This window comes from Spodoptera frugiperda, chromosome 18 (genome assembly GCF_023101765.2).
Source record: "Spodoptera frugiperda isolate SF20-4 chromosome 18, AGI-APGP_CSIRO_Sfru_2.0, whole genome shotgun sequence".
Lineage (NCBI taxonomy): Eukaryota > Metazoa > Arthropoda > Insecta > Lepidoptera > Noctuidae > Spodoptera > Spodoptera frugiperda.
The window spans coordinates 10,662,728-10,686,373 of NC_064229.1; the positions used below are offsets into that span (position 1 = coordinate 10,662,728).

Genomic DNA, 23,646 nt, shown 5'->3' on the forward strand with positions numbered 1-23,646 from the left:
AATTGCACTTAATTTTGTAAAGATACCTACGACTAACGACAGGGTGTGGGAAACCAAAATGAATACCATGAAAAAGTTTCAGTCATTAAAAGAGTTTCATTGAGTAAAACCTTACATTTATTTATGTACAACACATTAAACACACAATTTTACAATATCAATACATTAGATACAAATAAATAAAATGAAAGCACATAGGAGCATTTGATTTTATTTAGCTGACAGAAGCCGCGATCCAGTCGGTGTAGGAGCTGACAGCAGTGCTGACTCCGGGGAAGGTCTCGTTAGCGCAGCCATGGCCCCAAGACACGACACCGACGAGGATGTTGGTGTAGTAGAGAGGACCACCAGAGTCACCCTGGCAGGCGTCCTTGCCACCGACGTCGAGGATACCGGCGCAGATCATGTTCTCAGTAACAACGGAAGGTGGGTCCAAGGTCTGGTAGCGGGCAGCACACAGCTCGTTGTTGATGGTGAAGATTGTGGTCTCCAAGAGCACGGGAGACACAGCACCGCCGGACTAAAACAGAAATATACGTTGTATATATCATCCACCGGTTGCAAGGAAGGATACGTTTATATTTTGTATTGAAAATTATAAAACGGCCTCAATGTGGTCTAAATATAAAACGGTCTGAAAGCCACGCTTTGGCACGAATGGACCAGCTAAAACCGACGTGAAACAATGCTTTCATTGTGTTCCGTTTTGCGAATGAGGTTACCGGAGGTCCAATCTTCCTAATACTCAATACTCCAACAACCCTTAACCCCTAAAAGCCCGTCAACGCACTTATGACGCCTCTGATGTTTCAAGTGTCCAAAGTTGGCAGCGATTGCTTACCATCAGGTGATACGTATACTCTGTTACCGGCTTTTATCATTGAAGAAAATGGTCAAGCTCCCTAATTGGTTAGAATTCGACAATAGACGTAAAAAATAAGAAAAACTAGACTTACTTCAATCCTGCCCCATCCAGCGTGAACAACAGGCAAGTTGTCGGGGATCTTGAATCCTTGAGGGACAATCGCGGCCTGTTGGACCACGGGGCTGTATTCCAAGGGAGTGCTCAAACGAATGACTGAGATGTCACCATCAGCTCCGTTCAAACCGTAGCTGGGGTGGTTGAACTCAACCTCCACGTTCACCACAACACCACCGTAGTTACGGTAGGAAGAACCAGCCCTGATGCGACGGTAGTTTGGGCTGTAGAATCTGAAAATTAAAAAGAAGTCTGGTTTGACATCAACGTTCTTTTAGTTTGATTATTGCTTCTAGATTTCAAACTTATAACAAAGACAAACGCAAAAAAGTGAAGATAAGTTAGCTGTTAAATAGTTTACAAGGTCTAGTAATTTAGTAGAACTTGAGAGCTAATACTGAAACAAATTGTTTAGGAATATCAATAGGGATGATGACGGAGGTATGCAAAATAGAAGTTTCTTTAGTCCATCAAATGAGTAATAAAAAAATATTAGACACGTTTTTTTTATTTTGTCATATAGATAACAATCTATAATATTATAAAGCTGAAGAGTTTGTTTGTTTGTTTGAACGCAAAGCAAATTTGTACGCATAAAATGTACCTAGAAGTGAAGTCACGAGATATTCCAAATCGTTATCTCTTCAAAGGTACTTCTTTCCGTAAAAAGAAATAAAAATACATGTTCAATATTTCAAGACGGACATTAAAATGAAAATGAGTCATCTACCCTATTGGTGAAACATCAAAAATCTGGGAAATGATACTCACACGCCACGGAAACAGTGTGCAGCAGACAGAACGTATCTCGTGGTCAAAATATTGGCAGCGCAAGACTGAGACCAGACTCCAGTGAGGACGCCGTAGTTCTCCACTGCGACGATTGAGGGGAACTTGTCTATAGAGGTCTCAGTTCCACCCACGATGCGGGAAGACTGGGGGGCGGAGAAGGCCGCACCTGGAAATAAAATATAAAGGGCCTGAATAAAAAAATCCTCTATGTTTTAACCTTCTTTAACACATTGAACGCCGTGGTGGTCACCGGTAACCAACGTTAGCGGAGGATTTGCCTTCAACAATTTTCTATTGGCAGTCAAAGACTAAAATAGCTTGCTCTTAAGTTGCGTCTGAGAGATTAACATGACTTGGAATCAATGACTAGAGATGTCAATTTGCATTAAGGGCGAAAACATTATGAACAATTACTTTAATGACTGGTCTGTTCTTCGGTCAGAGGATAAGCATTGCCATACAACGTGGCAATGCTGCCAGCCTTCTGGGCATTATTCCCATTGACGTCGATGCGGAGGAATTTTTTGATGATTTATTTTTACTTCTAAATATGATGTAGTAGTAATGTTCAATAAAATAAACAAATCAATACAATAAAAAGAAAATACTTAAAGTGTTTAAATATTGATATAATTACCTGCAAAGAGGGCGATAGTCAATAGAGCCAGCACTGCCATGTTCGTGTTTGAATCGTAGACTGTCCCAAACCAAATCCTAACGTATTTTTATATTAGACCCCTCAGAATTCCCCACAAATGTGATTAAGATTAACTAATCTACTTCATTCACTAAACTATGGAATATAATAAATAATAATGATAAAATACACTGTAACAGCGTCAGATTGTAATTACAAATTTCCCCAGAGATAAATTTATTGTTCTAATTAGATTTCCTTACATATTTAAGCAATCAGTGTTAACGAAACCTTTGGAGCTTCAATACTACTAGTTTCTATTTTTAAGTGTGAGAGAGCCATCAATGCTTCGGCACGAACGGGCCGGCTCGACCTGAGTAAAACCACGGCCTCACAGAAAACCGACGTGAAACAACGCTTGCGTTGTGTTTCGTTGTGTGAGTGAGGTAACCAGAGGCCCAATTCCCCCTTCCTAATCTTCCCAATCCCCGATTCCCCAACAACCCTTAAATTTCTAACCCCCAAAAGGCCGGCAACGCACGGGCGGCGGCGATTGCTTACCATCAGGTGTTACGCCGGATCGGTTCCATAAAAAAAAGAATTACCTCTCTTCCCAACCTTCCCAATCCCCAATTCATAAATAACCTTAAATTCCTAACACCCAGAAGGCCAGTAACGATCTCACTCTGGTGTTTCGGGTGTCCATGGGCGGCGGCGATTGCTTACCATCAAGTGATCCTTCTGCTCTGAACTGTACCTGAACGGTTGGTGACTGTTTAACATCATATTCAGGTAGATTCCCGTGTCAGGTAAATAGCAATAATGGTTTATCCAATTTAAATCACTGGTAATTTCCAATATCACAGAATTCGGTGGTATATTCGTCTTGTCTTGGAAAGCACTTTAAAGCCGTGGTGTACCAAAACGCGGGGCCGTGAGCCACAATGTATTTTTTATTGTGTCTCATATGTTACGGGTCAAATATCTATGATAGAGGTTTTAGGGTGCTTTTCCACCAAAGATGTGCTATGCTACGTTGTCGTGGATGCGTTTGACTTTCACCAATCATATTCATTGGTACAGTCAGCGTCAAAAGTCGATACATTTAGCTTAGGACTGGTGGAAACGGGTTCAACTATGGTATGTTTTTATGTAGAAAGATGCGTACTATGGATATGTGTGATGAATGGTTTCCCTACTATCGATACAACGCATACTCGAGCTACGCATCTTCCTCGTGCAGCTACATTTGCGGCGGTGCATCTTCATAGCGCATCTTACTCGCACCGCTACATAGCTTAGTATCAGTGAAAGTAGTAAGAGTCTAACTGTTCCCTTTATCCTTCCCAGGCAAATCGGGGCCACAAAAATGTTTTGCATAAACTACTTGCGATAAAAAAATGGAGTTATCGGAGCGGAGGTCCAAAGCCCACATCCCTAATCTTCAAAATCCCCAAAAGGCTAGCAAATATCTAGTAACCCTTTTGGTGTTGCTAGTGTACATGGTTGGTACCAATTATTTACTTATCAGGTAATCCGTCTACTTACTTGTCGCTCTATCCCATAAATATACTCGAGAAATTATTTGGTCATAATTTTTTTACAGATGCATTTCCTGTGTCAACCACACTTAGATACAAACGTCCATCTGTGTCCATACAAATAATTGTTCTGTCGCGCAGCAACATGTCCTCAGTCACTGCACCATCCATACAATGATTATTTTTAACCTTTAGACCGCCAGAGCATAAATGCCCTCCACGCCAAGCAACGAAAATAAAAATTAAAATAAAAATAAAAATTCAACGAAATAACCCTGAAAATATTAGGGATTCCAAAATGTTATCGAATGTGTTTATTTTGTTTTTCTCTGTGATCTGTTTCTTGGCATCTGTAGATGTCGGTGGCGCACAGGGCCTCCCGCATGACATCTATTCATGCCATTGGCGTTCAAAAGGTTAAGTACTACGTAAAATTTATCGAGCAGCCAAACGTTGACCTATTAGGCAATTTTGTTATGGTTCTGGTTACATTCGTAATTGTTTCTCTATTTTCAATGTCATTTACGTCATCATCATATCAGCCATACGACGTCCACTACTGAACATAGGCCGTCCCCAATGACTTCTAGATAGGCCAGCTACAAGGCTGTAATTTTAATTAATTCTTAATCCTTTCCTGAACTAGTTTGTCATAATGTACCAGTAGGTATTGTTATGTCTGTGCCTTTTAAACACTTGAGGTCTGTGACTGCCTAGCAGGTAACTGGAGCTCCAGCTGGAAAAGCAAGTGTAGGAACGGGGTGGTTTTTAGTTTGTAAGAGTCTGACACTACCTCTCACATCACCCGAGGTGGGATAAGTCATTGGATGAATTTTTCCCCTAAACAAAAGGCCTTAGGACCTTAGGTTCAAAAATAACTTCTATGAATTCTTTGCGATTCTTTTCAACGACTACTTTCTAATACTACTCTAAGCTGAACTTTACTATAATGGCGCGATAAAACTGTTTGTCATCCAGTACTCTTAAAATTACTAGAGGAAGTTCAAGTCAATACAACAATATATAGTGAGTAGTTCTTTGCTGGTTACAACAATTTTTGCATCAAATGAAACTCCTCTACTCAACTCCATCTTACGGAAATTGGAAATTTTATGCAGTTGGAAAATTTTATGGAAATACTAAATCAATACACTCTCACGTAGGCGACAAAAATCAAGAAAATGCATTTAAAAACTTTCAAACACTTCATTTATTGAGTAAAAGAGACGTCATAGATTTAGTTGACAGAAGCGGCGATCCAGTCGGTGTAGGAGCTGACAGCAGTGCTGACTCCGGGGAAGGTCTCGTTAGCGCAGCCATGGCCCCAAGACACGACACCGACGAGGATGTTGGTGTAGTAGAGAGGACCACCAGAGTCACCCTGGCAGGCGTCCTTGCCACCGACGTCAGGAATACCAGCGCAGATCATGTTCTCAGTAACAACCAGGGGTCTGGGCAGAGTCAGGTAGCGAGATGCGCAGAGCTCGTTGTTGATGGTGAAGATTGTGGTCTCCAAGAGCACGGGAGACAAAGGTCCTCCTTGCTAGAAAGAAAAATGAAACAGAAATAGAGTAACATCATGTCAATATATCCCAGATGGGTTTTGCCAGTGGCATTGAAGATCCTATGCAATAAAGGACAAAATTTAGTCAGAAATACCTTAGGCCGATAAGGTATCAAGATATGTTAAAATATACCTAACAAAATGGTCATGCAATCTATACGTAGTAGTTTTGAATTAAACAATCTTTATGATTATGGATTAGTAAATTAATCCTATAAACTCTAATAATTCTTTCGGCTCGTTTGACGAAGCTATAAGGCAGTTTTTTGAGCAGTCAGTCATTTGTAATAATTAACTTGAAAAGGAAAAATGGAAGAACCCAGCTTACCGAGATTGCACCCCATCCAGCGTGGACAACGGGCAGGTTGTCAGGGATCTTGAATCCTTGAGGGACAATCGCGGCCTGTTGGACCACGGGACTGTATTCCAAGGGAGTGCGCAGACGAATGACGGAGATGTCACCATCATAACCGTTCAAACCGTAGGTGGGGTGGTTGAACTCAACCTCGACGTAAGACAGGATACCACCGGTGTTACGGTAGGAAGATCCAGCCCTGACACGACGGTAGCTTGGGTCGTAGAAGCTGCAAATTAAAATCGTATGTGGTTACGTTCCATTAAGGTTTAAATTTGAATAAAACTGTAATTAGACAAAAAAAGCATACTATACATTTTGCTAATAAACCATGGTATCTGGTCAAGGATAAAATAATGTTGATTTACTATGTATTACTTACACGCCCTCGAAACAGTGTGCAGCAGACAAAACGTAACGAGTAGTCAAAATGTTGGCGGCACAAGACTGGGACCAGACACCAGTCCAGACTCCGAGGAATTCTACCGCAACGATGGAAGGGAACTTGTCAATGGACGTCTCAGTTCCCCCCACGATGCGGGAAGCCTGTGGGGCGGAGTAGGCCGCGCCTGGAAATAATGAAAATAAGTAACCTTTCCGACTATGAACTTCAAAAATGATCATTGATCACATATACAAGATGCCCCATTGCCTTAATTTTGAATTGAATGGTTTTGGTATTATTTTGATAAAATAGAGTAGTTTCCACTAATGTTCAGAGTGTAAATTTAAAGAATGTTAACCAATGACCCAGTAAATTTTGTCTCTGCTAGGAATTGAAATTTATTCCAAAATTTTTCACACGGACGGAGTCATCGCACATTGGACTTTTTAAATAACATTAATATTTTCTAGAAACCTTACACTTGATCACGCAATTGACAGATTCAAAGTCCACTCAGTGACTTAAAGCTACACCAGCGCCTCTAGCGAGGGCAAATAACATATTTTTATAATTACCTGCAAAGAGGGCGATGGTCAGAAGAGCCAGTACTGCCATGTTTGTGTTTGAATCGAAGACTACTGTAAGGCTAATCCTTGCCCATATTTATATTAAAACCTGTCAGAACCCTAATAAAAGTGATTTAGATTATCCTTATCTACCGTGCCACCTAAACTGTGTTCAAGATTAGAAATACTATAGTCTTTGCTCTTTCGACCAACCGCCATCATTGCTCGAATGTAGGAACACAAATAAGCCACTACTAATCGAATTTTAGGGCCGGGTAAAGTGTTACTGGGTTACTGTTACATACAGAACTTGTGACACTAAAACGGGTTGTAAAATTAGATTAGTGACTAAAATGGACGAGAATGTTTGCTAATTAGCCCTAAAATCACCCTCTTAATGTCTCACGTTTGAACCTGCCTGGTTGCATAGTTCTCATAAACCTACTTTTAGTCTTTGTCAGTTGTGTATGTTTGGATGTGTAGTCAGTTAGTTAGGCTTCACTGTGTGTGATCTACAAGGAGAATGTAATCAGAGCTCTATTTTTATAACAACAAGAGTGTGGTTTGTGGAGCAGGTCACATTAGCATCACGCATAATGCGCTTGGTATACACTTCCATCAGATAATTGCACAGGTATCTGGTCTGTAGAAGGGATAAGCAAGCGTCTTGTAAAACTCGTAAAAATTGAAGTGTCGACAACTGAGAGCTAACAGACAGACACCATTCGCATTAGGAGACTGCTCTAAAAACTATAACATCTTTCGCTTCTTTCCATTCCTTGATTTTCATAATTTTGCTTTGTGTAATAAACTGTATCTGTATAGACTGATAATTTCAGTGTAATGCAGTCGGATCATTTCACATAATATGCAGATAAATAAATACACTCTGATAACTAGGGGAAATAAAAAATAACCCTGAAAATGTTTCAAACACTTAGGTAATTTATTAAGTAAAATAGACGAGAGAGATTTAGTGGACAGAAGCCGCAATCCAGTCGGTGTAGGAGCTCACAGCAGTGCTGACTCCGGGGAAGGTCGCGTTAGCGCAGCCATGACCCCAAGACACGACACCGACCACTATGTCACCGTAGTAGAGAGGACCACCAGAGTCACCCTGGCAGGCGTCCTTGCCACCGACGTCAAGAATACCGGCGCAGATCATGTTCTCAGTAACAACGGAAGGTGGGTCCAAGGTCTGGTAGCGAGCAGCACACAGCTCGTTGTTGATGGTGAAGATTGTGGTCTCCAGGAGCACGGGAGACATAGGTCCTCCTTGCTAGACACAGAAATAAAAGTAAAGTTAATAAAAACTTCACAACACATGTTTTTGGCATTATCAGCACCATTTAATAAACACACAATTTAGAATGAAGTACTCAGGCAATTTACCTTTGACCAACAAAATAAAATAACAGGCTAAATATAACATACAGAAGAAACCATATTAATTAATACTTTGATCTGGTTATCGGAATAGTTTCAATATTGCTCCAAAACTTTAATAGGATTAGCTCATCATTGGTTTATAACACATAGCAACGGGATGACCTGAACCAAGTGGTTCCTGAGTCAACTGTAATAATAAGATTGAAAACTCAATTTACCGAAATGGCACCCCATCCAGCATGCTTGACAGGCAAGTTGTCAGGGATCTTGAATCCTTGCGAGACAATGGTAGCCTGTTGGACCACGGGGCTGTATTCCAAGGGAGTACGCAGGCGAATGACGGAGATGTCACCATCGTAACCGTTCAGACCGTAGGTGGGGTGGTTGAACTCAACCTCGACGTAAGACAGGATACCACCAGTGTTACGGTAGGAAGATCCAGCCCTGATACGACGGTTCTCTGGTTGATAGAAGCTAAAAATTATAAAGAAATGTGATATGAGCTTTTAGATAAATTACACCTTATCTTTTTACGTTCAATGGCACTGTGGCACCAAAGTTTTAAATTGTATAAAATTGTGCTTTAAATATAAAATTAATACTGATATTAACTAATAATTTCGCTAAAAATACCGCAATGGCGACGGCACAACTAGGTATTGCAAAAAAAGCTGAGAATGTTCTTGGTAATCGATTATTGACTTGAAGTTCTTGATACGATGTTTCTAGATGATGAGGATCTGATGGGCCGAGGATCACCTCTCATTACTATCAGATGATGATGATCAAATAAATACTTCCTCAAGGTTATTTTCTTTTTCTATCACTTTGACTGAATATTAGTTTTATATTGTTCTCACATAGTTGAAGCAATCCAAAGAATGTAACCAAGAATTGTATTGTGAATCTGATCGAAAAAGAGTAATCTATGGAGTTTCTTGCTCGTTCTTCTCCATAGAAATCTATTGTAGGAATCTATCGTTCCAAAGTGAAACGAGCACATAGCTTCACTAGAGACTGATCGACAGACAGACATTTTTATTATGTGTATAAAAGTGCCTTCCTGGTCTATTTGAAATAAATAATTTTGACTTTGAGTTTGACTTGTTGCCCATACTTACATGCCATCGAAACAGTGTGCAGCAGACAAGACGTAACGAGCAGTCAGAATGTTGGCGGCACAAGACTGGGACCAGACACCAGTCCAGACTCCGAAGAATTCTACCGCAACGATAGAGGGAAAGTTGGCGATAGTAGTCTCGGTTCCCCCCACGATACGAGAAGCCTGAGGGGCGGAGTAGGCCGCGCCTGGAAAAAAAATAAATAAGTAAAAGCAATTTTTAAAACAGTATTTTTGTAGTTTAACATTTATGCTCGTGCAATCTAAACGTGTATACAAAATCAGCTAAAGGTATTTTCTTCAAAATTTAATTACAAGAATCTATTTCACACACATAATATGTACATACATTACGAGTTAAATAAATGATTGTAAAAAAATCAACTAAGTAACTCATAGCTACACTAGCACCTCTACCGTAAGCAAAAATTTATACAGTCTGGAAAATGTATGAAAATTTCATATTGCAGAATGAATAGAACTGTTAATAGACTTTTCTTATTTATTTATTTAAGATACTTGTTGATTACATTTTTAAATATTTAATTAGAAAAAAAAAACATTTAAAAATATAAAAAGCAGTAGCGGTCAGGGTTCAAAAGAGAGGAATTTCCAGACAATACGCACTTTGTCCAGAAGTACTGCCTTCTGCATCAGGCTCTTGATCCAACCGTCTAACGTTAGCCTACTCAGGTGTTGGTCGAGGCTTTTGGCTATGAGGCCATTGGCAGATACGACTATCGACACAATGATTGCTGAATCTACATCCAACATGTCGACAACCTCAAGAGCTAAATCAATAGACTAATAAAATTATTATAATTACCTGCAAAGAGGGCGATGGTCAGGAGAGTCAGCACTGCCATGTTCGTGTTTGAATGCTACTGGAAACTACTGCAAGACTAATCCTTGCCCCTATTTATATAAACCTGTCAAATCCCTTGTAAAAGTGATTTAGATTAAGTTATCTGCGGTACCACCCATACTCCATTTACAATTAGTTTATAAAGATTAATCTCTTGACTCGGCCGGTATATCACACATAATAAAAAATGCATCGTGGCTTGCGTAAATCTACGTTCTTAATAGTAGGGCATTAAAAGCGTCTTTTAACTAAATTATGGGGATAGGTAAAATATTGAGGTCTTCACTTATTGACAGGATTTTTGCTAATAACACAGGCTCTGCAAATGTACTCGTTGAGATGGCAAAGGCACTAAAATTGTGTCTTCTTAATTATTTAGGCAACCCAAAATTTTCCTAAAGTTACACCTAACTATGGGGAGATTATCAGAATTACGTTAGCAAAATGCAAGTAGGTAATAATTTAGTGACTAAGTTTACTTATCGGTCATAAATTATGAAAGCACGCCGTTATCACGCTGCATTATATTGATATTTTTCCAAAGGAAAATACAGTAATAAATATTTATAAATTAAATAAATAAGTGGGTAAATTTCGGTATAATTTACCCATAAAATATGTCATAAAATTTAAAACAATGTATCAAAAAGATTATAGGTAAAATTAAAGACCAAAATTGCATCGAATATACAAAGATTTATTAAACACAAAAATCTGAATTAACTTATACAACAACAGAAGCAATCCACCTAGTATAGGAAGCAACAGACGCGTAGACCCCAGGAAAGTCAGCATGACCACATTGGTGACCCCAACTGGCTATACCAATAACTATATGCCCGTAATAGAGTGGACCCCCATAGTCCCCAGTACAGGTGTCTCTGCCAGTGACCCCTAAGACCCCAGCGCAAAGCATGCTCTTGGTAACGTTACGACGGGTATTTATAGATCTGTAGCGTTTAGCACAAAAATCTCGGTCCACCGTGGTCACCGTGGTTTCTTGAAGAACATTTGCATGCACTCCGTAGTACTGGAAAACAAGTTAATTTTAATTATTGATTATTAAATTAGTAATAGATATTTAAACCTTAAATGATAGATCGAAGCTATTCATGACTTTATTTTTAAAATTTTTGGTGAGTGTTAGTTCACTATATCACCTTGTGGCAAGCAATGATACAGTCTTTAGAGTGGGAGAGCCATGCATCGGCATGAATGGGCCAGCCCGACCGCTGTGATACCTCGGCCTCACAGAAAGCCGACGTGAAACAACGATTGCATTGTATTTCGTCGTACGAGTGAGGTTAGCGATGACCCAATTACCCCCTTCCCCAATCTCCCTACTCCCAAACAATCTTCAAATTTCTAACTACCCCTCCCCTTCCAAAAGGTGGACAACGCACTTGGAACGCCTCTGTTACGGGTATTTATGAGTGGCGCTGATTGCTTACCATCAGGTGATCCGTCAGCTCGTTTACCGGCTTATCTCATAAAAACAATACAATGGTACCCATAGACCAATATTACTTACTGCAGTATGACCCCATCCAACAACGGTAACAGGTATATCAGCGGGAAAGGCGAAATCAGCAGCAAGGAGTGTACCAGGCTGGATAACAGGAGTGTACTCTATCCGGGTCTCGAGTCGGAGCACCGATATATCGGACGAAGTATTGTAGAGGTCGTATTGCGGGTGGTTGATCTCTTTTTCTATGAGGTAGATAACGCCAGACGTATTGCGATATGAAGACCCTGCTCTGATGCGACGGTTTTTTGGGGAGTACCATCTGAAATGAATTGTATACTTTTAACACATTGAACGCCATGGTGGTCACTGGTGACCGACGTTAGTGGAAGTTTTTTTTGATTTTTTATTTATTAATTTATATCAGGCAACGAAGGCCCATTATCAATACAATAATACTATACTAAAACATAAAATACTATAAATACATAATTCTTATATTAATGATTGAGGTCACACGATGTGACGATGCGTGGCGTCGTATTACGCTGCTCGGTGTCACGTAGCCTGCCTCGAAAACGTCGGTATATGACACCCTTCAACAGTTTTCTATTGGCAGTCAAAGACTTAATTATATTTGTAGCTGTGGTATATATAGTTCAGTGGTGAGGAAAAAGTTTTACATGTGCACTTTTTTCTTTCCAAGATATTTTATGGTAACTTCAGTAATATACTGATTTTAACACTTGGTTTTCTTAGGTTTAAATTTCATTTCGGTTTCATAAAAAAACATCTCCTAATCACATTTTTTCTAACAACGTTTATGCAAGTGACAGAAAATGAAAAGTTCATTATATTAATTTTTATGATGGAAGGACGGATCCGCTATCAGTAAGCATGAATGGATGCTCTTAACAACAAAAGAGTTACATTATGTGTTTTAAAAGTCTACAACATTAATTGACAAAGGGATCTTCTTTTATAAAATTAAAAAGAAAAAAAAACATTTAGAATGATACTTACGGGCCAAAAAAGCATTGAGCAGCAGACAGTACATATCTCGTAGTCAGAATAGTACCGGCGCAGGATTGCGACCAAATGCCGCTCCATAGGTTTCGGCTCTCGATTTGCACGAGTGAGGGATACTTGTCTATAGTGGTGTCACTACCTCCCACTATACGACGGACACGCCCAGGATCCACAGCTCCTGTAATTTGTGTGTAATAAATGTCGTGAGATTTTTTTTTTAAAGGTTAAGCCGGTAATCTCGCAGACGGGTCACCTGATTGTAAGCAATCACCACCGCCCATGGACACCCGAAACACTAAAGGCGTTACAAGTACGTTTTGGGGTTAGGAGTTTAAGGGTTGTTGGGGAATCGGGGGTTGGGTAAATTGGGAAGGAGGGTAATTGGGCCACCGGTAACCTCTCTCACAACGAATTACAACGCAAGCGTTGTTACACATCGGTTTTCTGTGAGGTCGTGGTATCACTCCGGTCGAGCCGGCCCATTAATGCCGAACACTACACTTGCATAGATAAAGATAGAGATAACAGTTTTTTTTTTGTAAACTTACTTTCCAATTACTTTGGACAGGCTGACGAGAGGATTATATCTCTTTAAAAACCAGGGCGTTTACGATTGAAGCCAATCTCAAAGTCAATGCAATTTCAATCCAAGAAAATCCCAATCATTTTTCAGTGTCCAAACTATACAACTTCAAACGTAGCTATAGCATGGAAATCATTTTATTACAGTAAACATTACGTTTATAATTTGCCCCATATTATTTATTATGTTAAGTTTTTATTTGCGTCACCTAAGCCATAATCATAAATGATAAGTATGGATATAAATAAAGCCCACGCTTCATTGATCTTCGTTTAATCAAAGAAGGATATACCAGACAGATTAAAAATAACCCTGGTTATTCCCAACCGAAGATTTCTATGAAATTCTTATTAGAAAAATATAAAGATGATCATAGAAAAGATGAAAAGATTGTGAGAAACGATGTGAATTCAGATAAGAGGTTGGTGATAGCATTTCATCAACATCAACAGCCTATAAATGGCCACTGCTGCCCTGAGAAGAAGTCTCACATGGAAAAGGTTTGAGCATTAATCACCACGCTTTTCATCACTGATACAGATAAGTGCTGAAGCGCCATGCTTCGGCACGAATGGGTCGACTCCACCGGATTGATGCCACGGCCTCACAGTAAACCGACGTGAAACAATGCTTGCGTTGTGTGAGTGAGGTTACTTTATCCCCCAATAATGCCTATATTTTATATTTTTTGCTTCTGCAATTATCCTATTGTATAGTATCGATATTTTATTGAAATTGTAAATTATCGATTAGTTCCAAATATGCATAACTACTTAGATAACGATTAGTAAAAACACACTGTTATCATTTTATCAATGTTTTGTTAGCTGTCAATTTATATCACGTAAAATCCAGGTATACAAATGAGGTTATAATTTAAATAAATTAAAGTCTTAAGTTAGTAATTATAGTGTTTGGATAGATGTTTAAGGTTAACTTAATAATTGGTCAAATAAGGGTTCTTTTCCACCAGAAATGTGCTATGTTAGGTTGCTGTGGATCAGTTTGGTTTTCAACCATCAGATTGATTGGTACACACAGCTTAGCACTGATAGAAACGGACAAGCCATGTTTTTTATATGGAAAATTGCGTGCAATGGATGACTTCTCTACTATCGATACATTGCATACTTGAGCTGCGCATCTTCCTCGCTTAGTATCAGTGGAAACGGTCACACAGTTTAGAGCTTAGCTATCAATTACTTCTTCGTAGCATAGCTACATAGCACGTCTCAGGTGGAAAGGCACTCTAAACCTAGGTATGTTACATTTAGTTTTCATAAACTATTTATCTATTGTAGATAAATTTATCTACGTGACGTCGTACTACAAAAATATTACAATCGATAAAATCAACATGGATGTCTACAAACCCAATATTTTTTTAAAACTATTTGACAATATTTAGAACTAAACTTACCTGCCAATAAAGCGATGATTAGAAATGTAAATAAAGCCATATTTTAACTTATTGTATACGTCCAAAAACACATAGCGATACACAACAATAATTATCTTTATTTACAAAATTATACGAAATATATGTGACATCGTTCACTATTAGAGTTCATCGATATAGATTAGAAATATGAAGTCATTGCGCCGATGCCGGAATCGATTTTCGTAAAAACCTCGATTGCTTTTATCTAACAGGTCACAATTATCTATAATTGGTTGATTCATATGTAGTGCCATTTTGCCTAATCGTTTCGCTAATGAGGTGTAGCTTCTGTGTTTTACCCAAGCCTAAGTATAGAGTACTTTTTTGTGGGGAATACTTTTGCTCTTGTTGGCTAAAAACAACCCCGTTCTTGCTCCTGCTTGTCGAGCCGGAACGCCAGTTAACCTGCTAGGTAGTCCGCAGCTCCGGGAGACTAGAGTACTTAGGTATATATTTATAGAATTTGCTATATTTTCTTAACACTCGTTAAGATTATGAAAACAGTCGTGTTTCGTGTATATTACCAGGTAAACAGGTGTGTGAACACCAGTAAAGGTTTGATATGGGACGAGTTATTGAACAATAAAACATGGTATTCAAAAGCGGAGACCACGCTAGACAAGCATAGTTGCGAGGGTCATTCAACTAAGTAGAGTGATGATTAGATTGGCAAAGTGGCTGAACGCGAAGAGCTGAAGATTGAGTTCCAAGACGTGCTACTGGAGAGTTCTACGCACAGCTAATGGACAGACATAGAAACGTGAGATTGATTGATTCGAATGAACAAATAAAATTGTTTTGTAACATTTGAAACCTGAAAATGTTAAACATTTCATCATTATCATCAACAGTCGAAAGACGTCCAATATTGGACAAAGGCCTCCCCCTTAGTTGGTCACACCGAAAGACAGATCGCCACCTGCATCTACTGGCTCCCCGGGACTCTGGTGATTTTGTCGACACCTAGCGACTACCTAGCGGAAGGTCTGCTCATGCTTCGTCTTCTAGTCCGTGGTTTACACTCAATCACTTTCCTGGCCCAACGGCCATCAGTTTTTAGAGAGATGCTGGCCACTCAGCCTGAAGATTTTGGCGAGCTATGTCGGTAACTCTAGTTTTTTGGCGAATTTCCATAATCCGGATTTGGTATAGGTCTCTCTATCGCATTAAGCATTTAAGTATCATCAAATATAACAATGAATTACTGACGGAATACGGGTTATAAAGCGATAAAGAAAGATAGATGTAATCGTACCTATAGATAATAAACTGATTGCTAATCGTTACCGATATTCGATATCAGTTTTTTAACTGAATCGTCATCACTCGAATTAGTTAAATGTTTAATAGGTACCTATATCCTTAAGTGGTTTTTTTTAAAGTAAACAATATTTTAGCGACAAAGCCTTTATAGAACCAAAACTGTATCTTGTTAAAGAATAAATAATCATCTCAGCCACAAGACGCTTAGTGCTTTTTATACATTTGATGGGTCGACGTTTGCCCGCTATCTCGCTTGATGGTGAGTAATGATGCAGCCTATGATGAAGCATCTGTCCATAAGCAACCTTTCCACTCGGGCTTTGAAGATACCCAGTTTATATACTTGAGGAAACACAGACTCTGGCAAAGAATTCCACTCTTTAGCAGATCGTATAAGGAAGCTTGAAGCGAAGCGCATTACGTCCTGCACGTAGGCTTCCTCTAAGAAATTCTAGATGTGCCAGTTGAAAGCGATCTGCATCCAACGGTTCCCTGCAACCATAAGCAGGTCGTCTCTCCATCTTTTGGTTGGACACCCTACACAGGGCTTGCCCATATGTAGTGTCAATTCTAACCTTATTGTTCCATCGTCGGCTGTTTTCGGTTCTTCGCGATATGAGTGTCTCTTTAGCTTGTTAATACGCTGACTTATGTCAGTGACTTTTGTTTGTTTCATTTATACTCATTGAAGACATGACCCTCATTTGGCAGTTAAGAAAACATATAGATTCAGTTCAGCAAGTTCATAATACACAGGTGATGGTTTTTGAAGGGGCAAAATCATCCAATGACTTCTCCCGCCTTGGGTAAGTCTGTTGTCTTACTAACTTAAAACCGCCCAGTTCCTTCCCCTTCATTGAGCCGGAACCCCGGTTACATTGTCCGCAGCTTCACAGGTGATCTTACATTCCACATTCTTCACCATATTTAACCAAGTACATTCAGTTTATAAACGTATCGTCAATCGGTTACGAGTAAGGGACACTAAAATTGGCGCGTGAGTCGGATGCGTACGCGCATCTATTTGTGCCCACTGATTCAGTGTACGCTCGACTTTATAATTAGATGTACCTATGTACTGGCCGATTTATGGTCGCTGGTCACAACAAATTATTTGTTAAGTATTTATTTATTTTTTTAGTCAATGTGTGTAATGTAATAGGACGAGTCAAGTAGAGGTTTATTTACGTTTATCCACTGTTTACTAGTTATATTATTATAATGCAAAACAATCGAACATTGCTCTGGCATTTGTCAGTGAACGCCCTGACACGTCCACGGAAAAAAATAAAATATCAAATCCGTAATATTAGTTGGATAGATGCGTTTTTTATTTTAACTATGTATTTTGTGCTATGACGAACTTTTATAATGCGATTTCTATCCAAGTGCGGAGGTTTGGCAAACGTCTTCTGTCTTCTTCTTTCAAGTCATTTCACTTCTGAGAAAGAAGTCGTTAAAATCAATACAAGTACTAATCAAAGTAAAATCGAAATTCAAATAACCTAACAGAAACTACACTTAGTATTGCCACCGCAAAAAAAAAACATAAATGTTGCCATTCCTTCCTCACATATTTCTACCCACGACCTTATAACCTGGTAGAAATGGTAGGAATGTCCAGCAATATCTTCAAACACATTCCTCAATGATGCATGGTAAGCAGGAGCTATGTGTTACCTGTCCCATTAGTTAGTTCGTAAATAGAGGGGCTCAGTCGTAATGTCTTATTGACGGTCAGACGGAAATATCGCGGCAATTAGTTATAATCTCCTGGTATTTTTGCCTAGTTATGCATGTGTTTGAAGTTGATATTTTGTTGGGTATGAGTATCTTGGATTTTTATGTGGTATCGGTATGTTAAAAATGAAAAGGTTTGAAGATTATTTTTTGTCAGTCGAGTTGTGTATTTTTAACTTACTTCGAAAAAGGCGTGTCTCAGTTATGTTCGGCCTCATCTAGCTATTTAAGATATTGACGTGTAAAAGAGTTACATTGTAACTTATTTGCGAATATAAATATCATTTATCATTTATGTGTGTTTATGCACGGTTAACTCGCGTTTGGCTGAAGGCTGAACCGATTTTGATGCGGTTTTCAGTATAGTATTTCAGATTTAGGAGAAGGTTTAAGAGATATAACTTTAAGTTTAATATTATGAAAAGTATGTATTCTTTCTTTATCGTGTGTATAAAAAAATAAGATTTGAAATAAGAATATTACAAAAGAATGGTGAATGATGCTCGTTCTTTACCACCAGATATTTCTGGAAAACTACATTAGCTGTACCTTAACATGCAAATAAAGAATTTAAGTTTTGAGCTTTGAACTCCGGTTTTCCCTATTAATAAAAATATTACGTATGTATGTCATGTATTTGTAATGAAGACTTGTTAACAAGAAACTTATCTTCATACAAATTTATTACTACAATACTTAAATAAATCCAGTATAGTAAGGTAGAATGCGATAAGGAACGTTTTTGGTACATTCAAATTAAGGTAATCTTGTACCTACTTTAGTTTATTATCTTTATAGGTATCTACTACTGTTATGTATTCATTATCGGTGCAATAAAACTGTCTTATCTATACATAATCAAGAAGGGTTATAAAATTATAATTTTGCTTAATTTCTACTAGAAGTTTCTTGTGTTTTATTATTCTTGATATGAACTTGAACTGCTTTCGTGAGTAATGTAACTTTAGGAGGTGCTCGGCTAGTTACAAACCACGATGGGAGCTTATTATAATAAACTGTGAACAGCGTTGGTATTGACTGAAAACAGTGATTGGGCGGAGGGATCCAATAGTTACATATTATACATTTAATGATCACCATGGGCAATTGCCGCTGCCCACGGACCAACAAAATACCAATGTTCTTTGTCGTTTTCTGTGAGGCCGTGGTATCACTCGGATCGAGCCGACACATCTGGCATGGATCTGCCACACTTAAATTAAGTAAATGTTATGATTGGCGTTTTCACACCAGAATGCAAAATTCTCATGAATTCCTACCAATTATTTCTGTCCCTACGTAGTTTCTTCCAAAACATAACACGTAGAAAACAGATAGGAAAACTAGCACTTATTATTTTCCAGTTCTCTATATATTTTACTTACCTTCATGTCACTGCCTCACGAAACATACACCGCAAAATCCCTATACTAAAAACATATCAGCTTTACAACACGCAAGCAATAATTATGATTTAATAATAATATGACCGGCATATCTCCGGTATTAGGACGGCGCCAATTTATTTACGGTAGCCATCTTGGTATGCGTGTTAATCAAATGTATGCTCAATTTAATCATGCCGGTAACTTCTTAATATACGCTGTGACCTGGAACGGTATGGGAACTTTCAATTAATACCTATTTCTGTACCTGGATGACTAGGTTTCCGCCCACGGTTTCAACTGCTGTACGCAGTCCTGGTTTTATTTGTAACTATGCTGCCGTTTGGTGACTGTGACGGTGTGAAACATCACCCTCATTCTGTCTGACGAAGGGACATATTAATTGTTTATAATATTTGACAGAAACCGGTCAACAACGTTCTCTGCGAAACCTGAATCTTTTAAACTACGAAGTCTATGATCACCATCATCATTATCATATGAGAGGTCTTCTCCTATGACTTCCAGATGGTGTATGATCAAATTTGTCGGTACAGAGTGGATATTAAGGCAATCTTATTATGTAGAGATAGCTAGACCAGTCCCAGGTTGTTGATGATGATTTGTAACTTTACAGTCGTTTCAGTTTTGAGTAGTTAACATTACAAGGTCCACAAGAATTGAAAAATTATTCTAATCCGTCATCAGACTCTTGGTAAACACGGTCGTCATACTATGGCAAAGCACAGCTTATGCCCAGTTTCTGAGTTACTTTTATCGACAGTTTATCTATTCGTTTGCACTATTGATTTGATAACCTACGAATGTGCGTTTCTGAACAACGTAATGTCAGTTAAACTCCGAATAAACTTCGATTAACTTAACTGGCCAATGCTCGCCGTTTATCGGTTCCATAACTATTTGACGTTTCATTCTGTGACATAAGCTACATAAACTTTTTTGTTTATACGTATTATTTAAAACTATTATCAGTGAAAACTAAATATTTTAACAATATATTAGCATCATGAATAAGCAGTTCATTAAAATCTGATGTGGAAGTACTGAGTTAATTTCGAATATATCAGTACCCCGAAACTTACGAATAGGAGAAACCGAAATATTTTTTAATGAAGAATTTAAATTGAGATATCGTTTTAGAAGTTAATACACCTCAGTTTCAGCCCTGCTCTAACTCTAACTCAATGATATTATATACTAGCTTCCGCCCGCGACTCCGTCCGCGCGGATGTCGGTCTCGCGTGGAAGTTTTATTTCTCCATTTTGAGTAACTCTGGCAAAGACATCTTATAACTATCTATTGATTGGAACCAAATACGTCGAGGCCCATAATAATTAAGGAGATCCCTCTATTAGAGGTACTGCTGTTGAGCTCGCGTTCTGTAGAATAAAACTGAAAAATAAAGATTTTTTCTACGTATTTTTCAAGGATAAAAATTATCCAATTTTATGCCCAAGATAGTAAGGTATATGATATAGATAGGTATACCAAGTTTCATCGAAATCGAACCGTTAGTTTTCACGTGATGCCTGAACATACAGACAGACAGACAAAAAAAAACACATATTTGGGTTTGGTATCGATCCAGTAACACCCCCTGCTATTTATTTTTTCAATATTTTGAATGTACAGAATTGACCCTTCTACAGATTTATTTTATGTAAAGATAATTGGTAAAACCTCATTGCTCTAACTCCTAATGAGTTTGATAGTATATTTTTTAAAGAACTGTCAGTGATGTTGTTCATGCAGCCGCTGTATATATAATTATTGTAAATAATAAAGAAAACTATTTGTGGCCACACATCTAATAATAATTAAATTATTATAAAATATTTCATAATAATTTACAACTAATTTAATTGATAAAATTAATTTTAGTTGATACTTTTTTATGAGACCCACCTAGTGGCGTAATAAGGAACTAACTATCGGTTTCATAGTTATAGAACGGCTCTTCGCGCATTCAGAAACGCAAGAATAGGTAACCTAGGTTTATCTTTTCCATGACTTTATTGAATCGATAGTTAGTGACAGTATAACTGATACCTTCAGAAACCGGGCATTAATTTACTGGTTGTGGACTCAAGCTAGTTAATCATGTGTTGCTTTTACACCTGTATATTTAACTACACACATTATATTTCTATTTAAACACAAATAATTCACATCAATTAACCCTACCTAATTACAAAACTTTCTTTTAGAAGAAGAAAAATTAAATTCTTTTACGAGAAAAAGCTAAGCAAATATAAAAAGGAGGCGCAATTTAACCACGTTCCTGATTCAGTTAGATAGTTAGTTAATTGGCTGGCAGTTTAGTTCAAACTGTTATTATTTAGTTCAAGTCTCGCGGTAGGCATAGGTTATGTGGCGGCGGCTTTCATCTGCTAATAAAAACATTTAGAATGGAAGCTGGCCGCGTCTGTAGAAGCAATGGTAAACGGTACAGTCTTGTGGAGATGTGTTGGCTAATTGTGCAAACAAAATCTTTACTTTCATCATTTTTATAATAGTGTAGTGGATGATACTATCCGCTACGATTGACGGGAGGAAGGCTTTAAAAGGCTTTTTAGGAAAAAAATAGGGAGCGCGATTTTTACCTTACTAGGAGGTACCGTACCGGGTCCGTTTAGGTAGACCAACCCAAGGAGAATAGAATAGTCGAATTACCTAGTACAGAGACAAAGTTAGTAACCCGTATATCGTATCATCATGAATAGCTGCTTAAAAACTAACGCTGCTGAGCCTCTGCTGATAGACTGAGGACTTATCTAGATCCTCAGTCTGCCAAGCCAAACGACATCCACCACTTTTTTTTCAATAGCTAGCTAGCTAGCTTGCACTTAGATATTATTTTTAACTTGTAATGAAGATTACCTTTCCCCTGCATTGGGACGACCACGGCTAAAAATAAAATAAATAAATAATGAAGATTACTTTTCGCCAGTCTATTTTTAAATTCACACTAAACGCCTTTAATTGTTCTAATTTTAAAAACTATTACATAACAATATTAGTATATCTAAGTGACTCTAAAAGCAACAATTTATGAGTTGTGTGCGCAAGAGTACGCGCACGCGCAAGGTCGGTAGCGTGGCGGCGACTGCATTGCGTTTTAATTGTTATCGACTTAGGTCTTAGGCACAGTTGAGCTTTGCAGCTTAGATCTAAGACTCGACTCAACTCGATGTGGAATGGCAAAAAGTACACAATAATTAGGTAGTACTTGCACTCCTGTCCCTATCTGAAATTGCTTGGGGTTGGTGAAATATCCATTCACCCTTTATAAACTCATTTCGTTTATTTTATCATTCCACACATATACATTCTTTTATTTTATCATACGAGGTAAGAAGGTAGACCGATTTGTCTGCTCATTAACATCCACCCAGTGTTATTAGAACTTATTACGGGATATTTACCATGTTTATTCACTTAATCTGTGATCATGGCGCTTGCAACAGTGCCGAAATATCGGAAACTCATAGACATAAATAAACATGGTAAATATCCCGTCTTAAGTTCTAATGTAGTAATAGTATTCCACAGATAATAAATATAATCAATCATTTATTTAGTCATCTACTTCCTTCTCTCTATCCATTATTGTCCTTCCTGTCCTAAAACAGCACACATGTGTATGCCTCCTTACTCCGCCCGGTTTACTTAGCGCAGCACCCGATACTGTTGGGATTCTTTTGATACTATTCATGTTCCAACGCACATTTATACGGAAAGCCTTTAAGGTTTTAATTGAACGTTTCGCAAAGACACATTATGTATGTACCTACTTATTGCAGCTACTTAGAACTGGGGTCGTGATATAACTTATCATTATAATACATAGCTTCTGTCAAAGTACCTTATCACTACACTGTATAATGTATTGGCACAAGCTGTAAAATAGTTATGCATGTTTTTAGTTTTAGCGTGATTGACGGACAAATATCCAAACAAATAAACTTTCACATTTATAACGTAAGTGTGGTTAAGAATTCACGTATAGATTAAAACTGAACCAAATACATAACTTTTCTAACATGTAAGTTTTGCTCGTGTTCCAATCATCCCAATACCCGCTTCCCTAACAACTCTTAAACTCCTAACCCCCAAAAGGCCGGCAACGCACTTGTAACGCTTCTGGTGGTTCGGATGTCCATGGCAAGCGGTGATTGCTTACCATCAGGTGATCCGCAAGCTCGTTTACTGGCTTGTACCATAAAAAATAGGCCCAATAAATTCAGGAACTAAAAATAAATATATTGTTTATGTATGAAACAACACGGAACACAATATACTTTTAAAACATACTTAGTCAAAGACAAGGATTTTCGAAAGTTTTATTTAATAGTATTTAAATTTAATTTAATATTACTTTATTAAGTATTTAATCAATTTCAATTATGGTCACAATGCAATCGTGCGCATTCATTTATCTTTGTTATCTATTATGTATTGAGTTTTTTTTTTCTTTTATTATTGAGATAATTTTAAATGATTACTTCCTCTACCATGATTGTGA

The 23,646-nt window shown here is 38.1% G+C and overlaps 3 protein-coding genes and 1 long non-coding RNA gene across 6 annotated transcripts; 1 reads left to right on the forward strand and 3 right to left on the reverse strand.

Moving 5' to 3' along the window:
• Window positions 1-72: 72 nt before the first annotated feature.
• Window positions 73-2,570, reverse strand: LOC126911686 (trypsin, alkaline C-like). The gene is made up of 4 exons (XM_050700242.1): window positions 2,409-2,570; window positions 1,751-1,937; window positions 957-1,212; window positions 73-520 (listed from the first exon to the last, which is right to left on the reverse strand). The coding sequence occupies exons 1-4, from the start codon at window positions 2,446-2,448 to the stop codon at window positions 215-217; spliced, it is 789 nt and encodes a 262-aa protein (XP_050556199.1). The 5' UTR covers window positions 2,449-2,570; the 3' UTR covers window positions 73-214.
• On the forward strand, window positions 141-7,968 carry LOC126911690 (uncharacterized). Its single transcript, XR_007706196.1, has 2 exons — window positions 141-278; window positions 7,857-7,968. It is a non-coding gene; the product is annotated as an uncharacterized LOC126911690 (long non-coding RNA).
• On the reverse strand, window positions 5,142-10,321 carry LOC118278126 (trypsin, alkaline C-like). Of its 3 annotated transcripts, none has more exons than XM_050700241.1 (4): window positions 10,155-10,309; window positions 6,251-6,437; window positions 5,842-6,097; window positions 5,142-5,492 (listed from the first exon to the last, which is right to left on the reverse strand). In XM_050700241.1, the coding sequence occupies exons 1-4, from the start codon at window positions 10,192-10,194 to the stop codon at window positions 5,187-5,189; spliced, it is 789 nt and encodes a 262-aa protein (XP_050556198.1). In that variant the 5' UTR covers window positions 10,195-10,309; the 3' UTR covers window positions 5,142-5,186. The 3 variants fall into 3 exon arrangements, with proteins under 3 accessions (XP_050556198.1, XP_035453098.2, XP_035453099.2); XM_035597205.2 differs by lacking the exon at window positions 10,155-10,309 and adding an exon at window positions 6,829-6,995; XM_035597206.2 differs by lacking the exons at window positions 5,142-5,492; window positions 5,842-6,097; window positions 6,251-6,437 and adding exons at window positions 7,743-8,098; window positions 8,427-8,682; window positions 9,330-9,516 and having other exon boundaries at window positions 10,155-10,321.
• Window positions 10,322-10,869: 548 nt separating this feature from the next.
• Window positions 10,870-14,877, reverse strand: LOC118277917 (trypsin, alkaline C-like). Its single transcript, XM_035596935.2, has 4 exons — window positions 14,691-14,877; window positions 12,682-12,865; window positions 11,725-11,980; window positions 10,870-11,223 (listed from the first exon to the last, which is right to left on the reverse strand). Exons 1-4 carry the CDS (start codon window positions 14,728-14,730, stop codon window positions 10,918-10,920), a joined length of 786 nt encoding a protein of 261 aa, XP_035452828.2. The 5' UTR covers window positions 14,731-14,877; the 3' UTR covers window positions 10,870-10,917.
• Window positions 14,878-23,646: the final 8,769 nt, after the last annotated feature.

Excerpts from the sequence above, each read along its gene's own strand:
- LOC118277917 (XM_035596935.2), bottom strand. The coding sequence starts at position 14,730 with ATGGCTTTATTTACATTTCTAATCATCGCTTTATTGGCAG. Across the intron at positions 11,981-12,681 it reads GCTCAATGCTTTTTTGGCCC|ATGGTACTCCCCAAAAAACC; the intron begins GTAAGTATCATT and ends AATTCATTTCAG. Across the intron at positions 11,224-11,724 it reads TTGGATGGGGTCATACTGCA|TACTACGGAGTGCATGCAAA; the intron begins GTAAGTAATATT and ends CTTGTTTTCCAG.
- LOC126911686 (XM_050700242.1), bottom strand. The coding sequence starts at position 2,448 with ATGGCAGTGCTGGCTCTATTGACTATCGCCCTCTTTGCAG. Across the intron at positions 1,938-2,408 it reads GACTATCGCCCTCTTTGCAG|GTGCGGCCTTCTCCGCCCCC; the intron begins GTAATTATATCA and ends TTTTATTTCCAG. Across the intron at positions 521-956 it reads CTGGATGGGGCAGGATTGAA|TCCGGCGGTGCTGTGTCTCC; the intron begins GTAAGTCTAGTT and ends TTTCTGTTTTAG.
- LOC118278126 (XM_050700241.1), bottom strand. The coding sequence starts at position 10,194 with ATGGCAGTGCTGACTCTCCTGACCATCGCCCTCTTTGCAG. Across the intron at positions 6,438-10,154 it reads GACCATCGCCCTCTTTGCAG|GCGCGGCCTACTCCGCCCCA; the intron begins GTAATTATAATA and ends CATTATTTCCAG. Across the intron at positions 6,098-6,250 it reads GCACACTGTTTCGAGGGCGT|CTTCTACGACCCAAGCTACC; the intron begins GTAAGTAATACA and ends TTTAATTTGCAG.